The sequence below is a fragment of the Callospermophilus lateralis genome, chromosome 2 (genome assembly GCF_048772815.1).
Source record: "Callospermophilus lateralis isolate mCalLat2 chromosome 2, mCalLat2.hap1, whole genome shotgun sequence".
In the NCBI taxonomy this organism is placed as follows: domain Eukaryota; kingdom Metazoa; phylum Chordata; class Mammalia; order Rodentia; family Sciuridae; genus Callospermophilus; species Callospermophilus lateralis.
This window is the reverse complement of record NC_135306.1, coordinates 3689938-3703739: the sequence shown is the minus strand read 5'-3', so window position 1 is coordinate 3703739 and position 13802 is coordinate 3689938. Positions and strand designations below refer to the sequence as shown.

General features: G+C 62.1%; 1 protein-coding gene across 1 annotated transcript; it reads right to left on the bottom strand.

Moving 5' to 3' along the window:
* Positions 1-728: 728 nt before the first annotated feature.
* Positions 729-8515, bottom strand: Mymk (myomaker, myoblast fusion factor). Its single transcript, XM_076843040.2, has 5 exons — positions 8381-8515; positions 4702-4816; positions 3717-3865; positions 1379-1495; positions 729-878 (listed from the first exon to the last, which is right to left on the bottom strand). Exons 1-5 carry the CDS (start codon positions 8513-8515, stop codon positions 729-731), a joined length of 666 nt encoding a protein of 221 aa, XP_076699155.1.
* Positions 8516-13802: the final 5287 nt, after the last annotated feature.

The following is a 13802-nucleotide window of genomic DNA, read 5'->3' as shown; positions in this document are numbered from 1 at the left end:
GCCAAGGCCCGAGATGGCCCCGGGCTGCCACCTCTGCATGGGCCAGCTGCCGGCGCGGCTCCATGCCACCCGCTCTGGGCCTCAGTGGGCTGTCCGCCCTGAGCCTGGGTGCTCACTGGTAAGGGGAACAAGGCCCGCTCACACCCTGTTTTAGGAATCAAGATGTATGCGGAGGGTCTGTAGGCAGTAAGGTCGACTGATTGGGAGCTTCTTGTTGATATTGTTATTGAGACAGCTTGATCCAGAACCCGGCTGGAGGGGTGGACAGAGGGCAGGCCTGGCCCAGTGTCCTAAATGGGGCCACTCAGAGCCTGGGCACAGGGATAATAGAGGCGATACCAGTCTCCTTGGTGGGCACGGCCTCCAAGGGTGCTGGCAGCCCCCTTTGTGGAAAGCAGTGGACTAGGACTTCTGGGCCCTAGCCACCATAGATGAAGAGAGGAGGGACGGGGAGGACAGACACTGGCCTCAGGGTCATCAGGTGCACCTGTCGGTCATGAGCTTCAGAGGGAAAGTTCCTTTCCTCCCAGCGCAGCGCTGAGCATAGAGTCGGCAGAGTGAACAGGTAGCAGAGCCTGGAGGGTCTCGCCACCCTGGGGGTCTCTCAGGATGTGGGAGAGACTGCTCCTCCTGGACACCCTGGGTGGGAAGGACAGGAGGACTCCAGGAGAGTTTGTGGGACTCTGGTCCCTAAACAGGAGGGCAGGGCTTGGTGCTGGGCAGTGTGATCAGATACAAGTGCAACAAAGCGTGGAGAAGTCCAGCTTGGCTGGGGGCCCAGCATTTCCAGCCTTCTTGTTGACCTTGGGCAGCAGCAGGAAGAAGGACATGGCCAGGGCACAGTGGTAGCAGCTATGGACATAGGTGTAGTCCCAATCCTGCAGGGGAGAGCGGTGAGTCAGTCTTTGGATCCCAGAGCCCACGACCTCCCCCAGGCCCAGCCAGCCCCTCGGTTCTAGGGCCCCTCCTGTGTCCTTGCCTGCTGTGGCTCTGCAGGGAGGCCTCTGTGTCCAGCCATGGTGGCCTTTCTTATCACCAAGCCCTCACTTCCTTGAAGGTGGTGTTGCTCACCAGGCCTCTAATAGAAGACTGGCCTCCTGCCTCCCTCCCACCGTGCCCTCCTCCAGGTGCTGGGCACCAGCCCCACACCCATCGTCTCAGCTGCAAGCTCCCTGAGGTCAGGGCCTGTCTCCCGCCTCTTGTGAGCCCCAGGTCCACACAGGTCAGGATGCCAGTGATGCTGGGGATGGGCATAGCCCTAGCACCCCCCACAGGAGGCACAAGGAGTCAGGCCACGGAGCTTCCTGGTGAGGGCACAGCCGGCCACCCCACTGAGCAGGGCCACGCCCACGAGGGCTCTTCCCCACGGGGACTGTACCTCAAAGAAGAAGCGCAACATCAGGGCCAGCGCCCCAAAGCACAGGCCAGGGCCTATCTGCTGGGCGTAGACGCTCCTGTCGGGGTACAAGCCCTTTTTTTCCTTCATCTTCTGCAGCTGTGGGGACAGAGGAGGGACAGCAGAGCTCTCAGGGCACAGTGTGGGGACAGCCCCTCCTTGTGCCTGTGGCTCCACCTGCACACCCCAGGCCATCCTTGGGTGGCAGAGGAGTCCTTCCCAGCCTGGGCAGCACAGCCACTCCTCTGTACCCAGGCCCTCGACAGGACAGTGGAGGTCCTGACCTGGGAGCCTCTGGGCCAGGTAATCACTGGGAGCCCCGCTCTGGGGTGTGACAGGCTGCCCCCGAACTTCTGTCTCCCAGGCAGAGGGGAGCCCAAGGGGATCATTTAGAACAAAACATATGTCACCCCTGGTGACTACTGGTGCCCTATGGCTCATGGGGCACACATGTGGCACATGGACACACAGGTTCGCTTTACTGGTTGAAGTAGCACCTTAAATATTATTAACTCTGCAGCCCATTAAACCTGATCCCTCAGGCTTAATGTGACTGCAGCTCCTTGGCCAGGGGTGTCCAGAGCCTGGGCTGTCCTGGCTGACCCAGGATGGACCGTCGGCCCTGTGGTGAGGCATGAGCCTGGGGCAGGGGCAGCACCCCAGGCTCCATGTGTCACCATGTGGGGAGCACAGACCCCAAGAACAGACTTGCACTGGGCAAGGCAGCTCTGGCCACCAAAGGAGCTTTGAAATGGTGCCCAGCTTTTGCTTTTCTGGAACTTGCCATTGCCAACAGGAGCTGAGGACCTTGGGAGGGAGGTGTCGAGGGTCATAGGGAATGGCCAGGGAAGAGGCCTGGTCCTGCCCTGGGAGCCCCACCCAACAAGCTCTGCTTCTGCTCCCCAGAACTGTTCCCAAGTCTCTCCCCAGAAGTGGTGAACCTCAGGGGGCGAATGGGCCCTGGCTCCAGGAAGCTACTGCCCGTGGACATCCAAAAGGAACTACCCGTTCAGTGGTCCAGAAAACACAGTGTGAGTCCCAGACGCTGGCTGTCCATCTCTGCTCCTGTGGACAGCCCGTGGCCTGAGGGCAGTGGAAGCCTCCTGGCACTTGGCGGGACATGGGGGAGTGAATTCTATCCTGGCTAATTAAAGCCTGGCCAGAGTCAGATCCGGCCAAGCAACCCGGGCAGGAGCAGGAGGGGTTATCAGACCCGGGCTGTGTTTATGCATTCCAGCATGCTAATTAATGCCGGACCCCAAAACCCCACCCGCAGGGCTTTTCAGGCTCCTGGGTCAGCCCGGGGCCAGCCTGGCGTCCAGTTAGCTGCTGCCCTGCTGGGCTGCAAGTTGGGCGCGGGTCTCCTGTACCTAGCTCCTTCCCCCCCGCCCAGCAGAGTAAACCCCAAGGTCCTGGGTCACGAAGGAAGGGGGACAGTTGGCCACCAGAACCTCTTCCCTCCGGGCAGCTGGGGTCTGAGTGCCGCTCCTTCGACTGCCCTGAGAACCGGGCTCACTGGGGCCCCCACAGCCCGTTTGGTGCTGTACCCAGCGCAGCTCGCGGCCTGCTGTGTATGCCCAGGCTGCGGAAGACCAGTCTCCTCCACCCTGAGATGGGGACCCAGAGACGTAAGGTGGTGCTCCACAGGGCAAAAGCCGGTAGAATGGCGCTAGCTGGGGTCCGGGCTGGAGCTCCTGGCCCTGTGTCTGCCTCCAGGCTCCCACCCCGACTCTGGGGCGGATCCCAGGGATGCCATGTCTTTACTTGGCCGGCTGGAGTGGGTTCCCGGCCTCACAACCAGGAGGGCTTTGGTACAATGGAGGGGTAGGAGGCCTGGGAGCCAGAGCAGAGGGCCTCGTGGACTCTAGGCCACAGGGTGCTCTGACCCTGGCCACAGTACCCGCCGCCACATGTCCTCCTTCCTGGTACAAGCAAGTCCGAGCGTGCCCCCTGCAGGAGGTGGCCCTGGCAGCCCCAGCTGCTCTCCAAGGCCCGCTGGCTCTTTCTCTACGGACACAGTACCACCCGAGGCGCAGTCCTGCTGTGGGGTGCTTAGTGGGTCACTCCTGCATCTTGGGCCCCCTTGGGCTGCAGATGCAGAGCTGTGGGAGCCAGGCTGAGGGCGGCTCAGCTGGCCCAGTGCTGGTGCCCACCGACGAGGGCAGTCAGTGCAGGGCCAGAGCACCTGTGGCTGGTCACTGAACTCCTGGTCTCACCGCCTGCACAGGCAGGAGGTCACAGAGGCTCTGAGGCTGGAGCAGTGGGGGCGGGGTCACAGGCTCCCTGGAGTTCCCTCAGCTGAGGCACATGCAGTACACACCCACTTGGCCGCGATGACCAGGACGGCCATGCCGATGGGGCCCGAGTACACCCCGTAACCCCAGCGGTCGTGGTAGGTCCGCACGGCGATGGTCAGGACGCCAAGCATCACAAACGTTGACCTCTGAGGTTCGTCAAAGTCGGCCAGCGCTGGGGATCAGAAAGAGGACGGGAGTGGTGAGTGGCCTTCCTCGTCCCTTGTGGCCGCACCCCTACCCTTAGGTGCCCACGTGGTCGTCCCCTGACCAACAGGACCCAGAGGCTCGCCTGGTCACTGAGAAGTTCCATGGCCACCAGTTTCAGAGGAAAGGTAAGAGCTGCCTCCCCAGCTTGGCCAGGGCAGCTTGGGGCAGATACTCAGCACCAAGACTCGAGTGAGTCAGAATGATGGCTCAGCAGGAACCCGGACACCTGAGAGAGACCCGAGGGGCCGCGGGGGGCTCAGCAGGACCACCCGGACACCTGAGACCTGAGGGGCCACGGGGGGCTCACAGGCTGGTCAAAAGGCGGAGGCCTCAGGCGGCTGGGCCCACACACGTGGACACTGCTCTAAGAGCAAGGTGGAAACCTTCCCTGGTGGTGCCATGGATGGTCACACATATGCCAGGCCAGTCCCCCCACAGAGCCATGCCCACATGAGGCCCTTGAATGGCCCCATCTTCCTAAAACCCTGGGCCAAAAATGACCTCGGTGAGCAATGCTCCTGGAAGCAGACCCGGAGCCACACCCTGACCTGTGCGTGGGGCGGAGGCTGGTGGGCATGCACGCAGTGCTCTGTGTGCCCTGCTCTTTAAATTTGTCACAGCAAGCATCTGTCAAATGAGTCCCTTAAGAGAGATAGGAAAGTGAGAAGGCAGCATTCAAGGAGTGAGGCTTTCTCGTGGCCGAAGCCCAGTCTGAGGGGCAGGGAAGGCGGGGTTCCTGGAGACCAGGTGGTGCCGGTGGTGGGGACCCGCTCTGGCCTGCAGGGCAGGGCGGCCACTCACCCATCAGGGAGACCCACATGCTCAGCGCCGTCCCGTAGATGCTAAAGTACTGCAGGAGATCCTGGCGCAGGAAGCAGAGCACCGACAGGCCGGGCCCCTCACAGGTGTGGTGGAGCTGCCGAGAAGCAGGGCCGTCAGGGGCACAGGGACAGGATGCTGCCCCCAGGGGCCGGCAGTCCCCCGGCATCACCAGGGAGCCGGCTGCTCACGAGCTTGGAGACACTCAACCACCCTGTGCCTCAGTCTCCCCATCAACAGCAGGGGTGCCACTGGGTGTGGCCCCCACAGTGTCTCTGTGGACATCATCCTGGCAGAGACCTCATACCTCCTCTCGCCTCCTTGGCCTAAGGCTGGCTGGTCATTTAGAGGAAGCCTGCCAAGGTGGGGACCCTGAAATGGGACCTCTGGGTGTCCCCGGCCTCTGGACTTATTGAAGGCACACATCGGGCCTTCTCACACCCGTCTTTGGCTCCAAGAACAGAGCCATCTGCCCTTTGGAGCCTGGGGGCCTTTCCTTGTGCCAATGTCCCCTGTAATGTCTGCTCTGCATCACAGCAGTGCTGTCAGGTGGGAGTGGGCACAGAGAGACAGGTTGCTGCGGGCAGAGAGCTGGGTTATGGTGGCCAGAGATGTGCACTTTGGCTAGATGCCCAGGGGCTGCCGAGAGGTGCTGGCCGGCAGCTTTCCATCTCCTCAGAGAGGAGGGAGGGTGTGGATCCCTCGAGCAGGACCCAACACAGCACACTTGGTTCCCCTGCCTCTGGCCTGTGCTCGGCTGGACACTTAACAGCAATTCTAAAAACAAAATGCGTATGTGGAGTGTTTTCCAAGCAGTCAACTCACTTCTTAGGAAAGCAGCTCTCTCCCCTTTTGCATTCACATTTCATCGTTTTAAGTAATATTTAATTACATGACATAATTGTTTTGACAGGTTCAATGGCATAAACAAGCTCGCCAGCCAGCACAGTGCGCTCTTGGTAATCCCAGAGCCGCGGGAGGCCAGCGTCTGGAGGCAGCAGGGGTACTGCAGACGGAGGGGCCCTGGGCAGTCTGGAGAGTGGAGCAAGTCGGGTGGACAGAGAGATCTCCCGTTGCCTGCAGCCCTACGCAGCCCCTCAGAGGCGTTAACAAGAGACACAGTGTCCAGGACTAGGAAGGAGGTGGTCTTGCCTGTCTGCTCTGGTCGGCCCACCCAGACAACCGCCTTGAGCTTTGGACACTACATCTTTCTTGAGGCAATATTGGCAAAGAGGGTAGAGGAGGATGATTATGTGCAGGACATGACGGCTCAGGAAAGGGAAGCTTCAGGTGGGGGCTGATGGAGGTGTTTAAATGTCTGTGGGATACAGAGGGTCTCCTGGCTCCTTCCCAACCACATCTCCTACCCCCACCTGCTGTCTCGGTCTTCCCTCGCATCACAGATCGCTGTGTGTGCTTGACTCATCCACTGGAGATTCTGGCGATGTTTGTGTGCTGCCCACCCCCGCCAGGAGCAGGAGAGTCTGTCTTATCCTGGCAGTGATGCCAGTGGCCAGCCTGGTGCTCACCCAGGTGTGCAGGTGAAGGGAGGAGGGTGCTGCCCACAGGGTAGGAGGGGCCTCCCTCACCTGGTCCAGGGCTCCTCCTGATGACTGCTAGTTCTGTGTGATAGAGGGGCACCACCGGCCCAAGGGGGCCTGGGAGGTGTGGCGATTGGCACTAGCCTCCGCCTCCAACATGGGGTCAGAGTAGCCTAGCTAGTGTGCCAGGCTGGCTGCTGGCTGGGTGGGCAGGGCGCAGACTCTGCAATCAGCACCTGCAGAGAGCTGTTGAGGGAGCTCAGGCAGGAGCTGACCCCTTGGGGCCTTCTCTGTCCAGTGGGATAAGGACATTGCCCTGAGGGCTCTCTAGAGGCCCTGGTTAAAGCGCCCAGCACCTGTCCCAACAGGAATGGTCACTGTCACAGAGGCTCTTGTGGGGGCAGAAGCCATGTGGAGGACAGGACTGTGGGAAGTGCAGACTGTGCCTTGAGGACATTTGTCATGGGAGACAGCTGCCTCTGCCACTCAGGGTAGGGCAGGGTGGGGCTGGGTGGGCCTCAGAGGCTGGCCTCAAAGGCAGCTGTGGGGTCAGTCCACAGCAGGTGGGTGGGTGGGGGCTCACTGGGCGGGTGCCTGTGATCTGCCGGGCTGGGCCTAACGTGGGCCTTGCGGACAAGGCCCTAGCTTCTCTGCCTGACCCTGAGGCCCTCCACCCACTCAGAAGTCTCCTCCTGGCCCTGGCCCTGGGCTTCTCCACAGCCTCAGTCTCCCCATCAACAGGCCGGGGTCCCCCGAGGCGGCGGTGGCGAGCTGGGTTACGGTGGCACCCGTGCCCTAGCCTCCCCAAGACTCAGCCTCCTCACCCATCACTGGGAATCCCAAGGCTAGCTCCTGGGAGGTGCGGACACCTGGCATGTAGCATACCGGGCACAGTCCCCTCCCTGGACACTGCCTCCTGGCTCCTCCCCATCAGGGTAGAAGTCTCCCACCTGGAGAGAGGTCCTAGGTCATCGTTGTCCACGTGAGCCCACGACCTGGGGGAGGTGTGCTGACCCCGCCCCACCCCATAGCCCGAGCACCGGCAGCTCCTTGGCTGAAGGCCCTGTGGTGAGTGCGGCCCCAGGTCTGGTTCTGCCACCAGACACTGAAGCTGTCTGAGGGAAGTTGAGCCAGGAGCACTGGGAGCTCTGGGGCGTCCCGCAGCTGGGAGGGACTCTCAGGGGACCCAGAGGCTAGGGGGGACCACATAGCTGGCTAGACAGATAGACAGGGAGACAGACGACGGCTTAGGCAGGTGATCAGAGGTGGATGATGACAGATGGCCGATCCCCCAGACAGGTAGGTGGTTAGCTAGAGGGACCCATAGGTAGAACATGTGGATCCGGGGGTGGAGCTGGAGAGGAGGAAGAAGTAAATCCCACGGGGTCTAGCTCCAGAGAGCGAGAGAGGCTGCCGCAGGGAGAGGAAGCGAGGAGACGGGGCCTGGAGGGAGAGCTAGACAGCCAGCCAGCAGGAGAAGCAAAGGCAGAGAGGCCACGGCAGGAAGTGAGGGGGAGAGCGACCCCAGAAACAGGGGCTTCAAAAGCAGCCAGCCAGTGCTAGGCGCTCCCCTGAAAGCCAGAGAAGATCACCCCATGACAGTTACCTGGAGACGGAGGGGAGCCAGAGAGGGAGCTGGGAACCAGCCAGACATGGAAATGGAAGGAAGAACCCAGGGGCAGAGGCAGCCCCAGGGGGAGAGGGCTGTGGAGTGCACCCCGCTGGACGGTGGGCAGCGGAATCCTGCAGCTTGACTCACCCAGGCCCAGGTGTCCCCTGAGCCCCGCTAGTCCCTTCCCAGGCCTGCTCACCCCTTCCTCCCTGCTCAGCTGTCCCAGGGCCAGAGCTGTAAGGTGGGTGCGGAGGGGCAGCGTGGAAGGGCCTAGTCCTCCCAGCTGGTGGGCATCACGGTTGGTGTCACAGTGCCACTCGTCCCAGGAAGCTCTGGCACAGATGGGGAAACTGAGGCCCGGAGGGGAAGGGGGTCCGGAGCCTCTCTCTCTGGTCTCCAGACCCCACCCTGGGTCCTTTCTTTCTCTCCCAGGTCAAGCCGTCCCGCCCACCACAGCCGGAGCAGTGCCGAGGGCCTCCGGGGTCTTCCTCCCACGCCCCAGACTCACCGCCTCGAAGAACATGGTGAAGAGGTAGACCATGGCCTCCATGTGGAATCGCCTCTTGGCCGCCACACTGACAGTGGGGAGAAAGGCCAGGCTGCTGAGGGTGGGCAGCAGCAGTTTGGCCACGAGTGTCCCCATGGGCAGGAGAGGGCACTGGCTGGGGGCAGGGCACACAAGGAGAAGGCCTCGGCCCTCGGCAGGGCTCCGCTGGGGTGGCAGCTGCAGGAGTGCCCACGAGGAGGCCCGAGTGCCCCAGCCTGTGTGAGCCCCACGCGACAGCTGACGAGCCACGTGACCAGCCTCGCCTTGGGCCTCTTTTTTTTTTTTTTTTTTTTCTGAAAGCCCAGAGGAGCTGACTCAGGAGGCCTTGTCTGTTTTCTCTGGGAAAAAACCTTGGGACAAAGCCCCCAGGCATGTTCTCCCTGGGGTCTGGCCACCTTCCATCCTGGCCTCGCCCAGGGATGGGCAGACTGGTGGGTGCTGCAGCTTTGGCCACGTATCCAGGGTGCGGAGGTGCGAGGCCCTGGAGCTCAGCCAGCTTGAGCACCCAAGGCTTTGTTGATACGCCTCAGCCCTCCCCCGTCCACGGGTGCTGCCCACTGTCTGCATGGGTTCCTTTGCTGGTTCACATCATTCCATACCCAAGGTGTCCAGCAGGACCCTCTCCCATGGGCTCCAAGCACAAGCCCGGACTCCAGCCTTCCTCCCCTTCTGTCCACATGGCTCCTTTGCTGGCCTTGAGGAAAGGACCTCTCTTGTTGCAGAAGGTCTTGGGGGATCTGTCTGGCAGGGCACCCTCGTCCCCCAGCCAAAGAATGGTTGGCCTGTGATCCTGCTTCCCAGCAGGCGCTCTCTCTGCATTGATGGGATTGTGGTCAGCTAAGCCACTGTCACCACCTTTCACCTTGTCACTCTGGCATAATTCACACTGGACAAAACACAGGTCTCAAACTTGCAGTGGTGAGTTTTGACATCCCCACTGGGTTGAGCCCAGCCCCTGAGACCCTCCCCAGGCCAAGGCGGCGCTGTCCCCACCTCTGTCCAGCTGCCTTTGCTCTGGGTCTTGGAGGTAGACTGGGTAGTGCCTCCTCAAAGCCTGGCTTCTGTCTCTGGGCCTCTGTGATGCTTGTGACCTGGCCCAGACTGCACCAGGGGCTGCGCTGGGGTGGCTTGTGACCACCCGCACTTTCCTTCCCCTGGGAACTGGCTCAAGGCAGGGGGCAGCAGGTGCCGGTGGCATGATGGTCCCAGAGGCTGTGGCTGCTCCTGCGGCTGCTCCTGCCCTGCCTTCTGGCTGGGAGCGCCCACATACCTTTCCAGAAGCCTCTTTCTTGTCTGAAGTTGGCTGGAACCCGTTTCTGCTCTTTGCAATGAAACGTCCAGGTTGAGACACCTGGTGGTGTCATTCTTCCACAGGATGCTTTCAAGGCCCCCGCATCCCTCCTGGAGACCACTAGGCCATCCTAACCCAGACCTTTCCCCCAGACCCAGGCCTCCTGGCCCCCTTCCACCATCCTTGCCCTGTCCTCCCTCTCCCTCTGTGGTCTGGAGAAGGCCTTGCTAACTCCCATCTGGGCAGTGTATCTGGGGGTGCTTCCAACCCACAGCACCCCTGCTTCCGTCCCAGCACCTGGCCACTGATGGGTGCCCCTGTCCTGCAGGAGTGCTGGTGGGTGGGTCCTCGTTATCATCCCCCTGCCCTGGCACACTGTGGATCTCCAGCAAGCACTGACTTAATGAATGACTCTGTTTAAAAAGTGAATGAAATTCCAAGGAGTGCCGCGGCCTGTTCAGCCTGGCCTTCCAGGAGCGCAGTTGCCTCTCCAAATGGGAAAACCAGGCCCTGCCGCGTGCAGTGCAGGGGGAGGCACGCAGCCCCAGGGGCCCCTCCTGTCTGAGGCCTGGGTCGACCTTGCTCCTCTCCTCTCTGCCCCAGCTCCTGCCCAGCCCCAGCCCCACCCAGGAGGAACAGGGGGTGAAGAAGAAGTGATCCAAGGTCGGTGCCTGAGAGGGGTGCGGAGCGGCTCTGGAGCCGTGCAGGAGCAGGACATTCCACAGCTGGCTTGCACAGAGCGTGTGCGTTTTGCAGCTGTGAGCTCCGGGCAAGGCTGCAGGGGGAGGAGAGGTGGGCCTGCACATGTGCTGTGGCCATTAAGGAGGAGGGGGCCGAGGAGGGACCGTCCCAAAGTGGGGAGACAGGTGTCTGGGTGGGGGGCAGCTGGGAGCCTCTGCACAAAGGCTGGACTGTGAGCTGCCTCTGAGGGGTGGCTGAGCACAGAGTGGAGGTGGGGGTGGCCGTGTGTGGCTCCCATGGAGCCAGGCTGCCTGGACACAGACCAGCTGGCTCTGGAGAGGGCATTCAGCTCTGAGCAGGACTGAAGTGACCCTCGGTTCTCCCTGAAGAAAGGAAAGCCATTGGCCTGGGGGCCTGGGGCTGGGGAGGTGGTGTGGAGGAGGCAGGAGGCTGTTGTGGGGCCTCGCTGCCCCTGGAGAGTGGGGAGGCTGGGTTCACCTGGGCGGCTCGGAGCCGCCTGAGACAGAGTTGGCCCCCTGGTTCCTCCCGCCCCCAATGCTCCTGCCTGCCAGCCCCCCCAGCCGCAGAGCTCCTGTGCATGCCCTCTTTACTCCAGCCCCGCTGGCCTGCTGCTGGGCTGCTTCCGTCACACTCCAGTCTCAGCCTCTCCCTGGGCCAGGACGTGCCCCGTTGGGGCCGCACGGCACTGTGTGTGTGCTGGGTGCTGATGGCCCCTTGTGCTCTCCCCGTTTCACAGAGGTCGAAACCGAGGACCAGAAAGAAGCAGCGGCTGTGTCCAGGCCTGCAGGCCGAACCTGGCACCCAGGCCCAGTGCCCCCACCCTGGGAGGGCAAAGCGGCCTCCTTCACCCTGGCCCACAGGTCCCTGGTGGCCATTCCCAGCAGGCTCTTAGAATGATTTGGCCTCAGCTCCAGGCCTCTGGTGGGGTGTGAGTGGGTGGTGTCCCTCATCCAGCAGGTGGCGCTGGGGTCAGTCCCGGGGCCAGCGTGTGGAGCCAAAGCTGACCACCCGCACCCCTTCCCTTGCCCCCTCAGCCTCGGGAGCGACCAGTTTTATAGAGTTGCTGAGATGCCTGGAATGCCACGGCTCCCGCCTCCGGGACAGCTGTCTGTCTGCCCGGCCCAGGAGAGCCCGGCCAGCCGCCTCTGCGTTTGCGTCCTCCAAAGTTTGAACCCCCAGCCCATAGCGCTGGGTCACCCCAGAGCAGGCGGGTGTGCAGTGGTGGCTGAGGCTGAGGCTCCCTGTGCTGGGGGAAAGACAGTCTTCCCAGGGACCCCAAGCCTGGCCAACCTCAGGAGGCTCTGCCTCTGCGCTCACCATGGTGGCCCCATGTCTCGGCAGCAAGGTGGCGATGAGCTGGCAGTTCGAGACACCTCAGCTTCACATCACCCTGGGTGGGTCGGGCAGAGGCCCCACCCCTTCCTGGCACCTCTGTGGGCCCTTTGGCCCTGTGAGCCTCAGTTTCCTCCTCTGTGTCCACCCAGGCAGGAGCACAGGGCAGAGCTGGGGCAGGCTCACCCTCACATATGCTCTGTGCAGCCTGTCCCCTAAACCAGAGGCTTCTCGCCCTCTGAGAGGTAAGTGGCTGCCTGCCACACCCAGGTTCTGGGGCGCGGCTGGGAAGACAGACTCATTGCTGGATGGCACAGCCCCTGTGCTGCCCCCACCCCAGCAGAACCGTATGTAGGATGCTCCTGCGAGCGCCATTTACTGAGTGGGGTGGAGCGGGGCAGGACACAGTCAGTGGCGGCCGTGGCCAGGACAGAGCCGCTGTCTAGAAAGCAGCTCTGGTGAGAGAATCACCAAAGGCTAATGACAGCGGCAGCAGGCAGAAGCCAGGAGGAGGGGCTCCCACCCTGGGGTCCCCGACAGCATCCCCATCAGCTCCCTCCTCCGCCACACACCCCATCCAGGGGCCCTGGCAGCAATGGCGTTCTAACAATGCCTGGTCCTTCTAAAAGACACCAGAAGACCCCTGGAGTGCTGGGCAATGCTGAGCTCCCTTCTAGCCACCCAGCCTTCTAACCTGTTTGCGACCCACATTTTGGGACAGAGAACCCCTTTTCTGTGGTGTCTAGGCTGCGGTGTCCTGCGCTGTCCTGGTCGTCCACAGGCCCAAGTCCCTTGGAACATCCAGCCCCGGCCTAACAGAAACCACCAGACTCCTGTCTAAGAGGAGAGGAGAAGGAACCTGGAAGTCCACCTTGTGGGCTATCCCAAGACCTGGGGCCACCCAGGGGTCTTCAGCCCCCTCTCCAGACAGATTCCATAGGTCTGGGGGTGCTGTCCAGAAATATCCAGTCCTCAGCAGGCTGAGCCCCAGGGGGCTTCCTGTTGGGGAAGGGGCCCTCCCAGATGGAAGCTAGAAAGCCTGTGGGCTCCTGGAGGCCTGGGGGAGCTGGGGGAGCTGGCCGCTGGCTGCACCCTTGTCCCCGCCGTGGCCCCCGCTCTTGCCTGCCCTGGCTTGATTCTCCACAGCAGATCTTTCAGATTTCCTCAGGGCTTGGCTCCTGAACCTGCCAGGCCTTTACGGAGACCCTTTGCTGAGGAAGGGGCATTATGAACTCGGGGTTCCGGAGACCCTGGGCTCCAGGCCCAGTGGGCAGGCCTGCCTCTCACCTGGCCCTGTGCTGGACTCACAGCCGAGAGGCCAGGCAGCACTGTGTGGCTGTGAGTCAGCTCCAGCCACACTGTGGCCTCGGTTTCCTTCTCTGTCTGGACATGACCATGTGGCCTGGTGTGGTGTTGTCAGGGTGGAGGAAAACGGCGTAAGGAACCCCAGGGCCCAGGGTCCAGGAATACGGCTGCCCTGGCCCTGCTGCGGCCTCCTTCGGGATCAGCTCATGAACTCACGTGCACTCCCCACAGCCCCACGTGGAGACCGCCTCCCGGCCCCATTGTGCAACCGAGGAAGCTAAAGCCCAGAGAGTCTTCCAACGTGCCCAGAGTCACCCAGATGGAAAGACTAAGATGGGATTATAACCCAGGAAGCCTGGCTTCCGGCCAGACCAAGACCTAGGTAGGACACCTGGCATGGCCATCATGGTCACCTGAAGACCAGCTGCTCTCCACAGGGCAGGGCCTTCAGGTGCTGCCTCCCAAGGGTGGGCTCCAAGGCCTGGGCTGGCCTGCTGGTCCTGTGGGCTCTGGAATGAGTCTGTGGGTCTGGCTGTGGGGTCTCTGTCCTCTGGGGCTCTCTTCTGATGCTTCCCTGTGCAAGACAAGCCTCAGCTCCTAGTGAGGCTGTGTCCACCCCTGGGCGCCTCCCAAGTGGTCATCTGGTGACCTGCTGGCCTCTTTTACCCCAGCCTCTTCAGTCCCCCATCTTGGTCTCTTCACCCTCTTGGCGTCCCCCAGAAACATGTCTGCCATCTCATTCCCAAGCTCCTC

Coding starts and splice junctions, on each gene's coding strand:
- Mymk (XM_076843040.2), bottom strand. CDS start 8,515: ATGGGGACACTCGTGGCCAAACTGCTGCTGCCCACCCTCAGCAGCCTG. Junction 4,817..8,380: donor TCACCATGTTCTTCGAGGCG/GTGAGTCTGGGG, acceptor GCTTCTCGGCAG/CTCCACCACACCTGTGAGGG. Junction 1,496..3,716: donor TGGTCATCGCGGCCAAGTGG/GTGTGTACTGCA, acceptor CTGTCCCCACAG/CTGCAGAAGATGAAGGAAAA.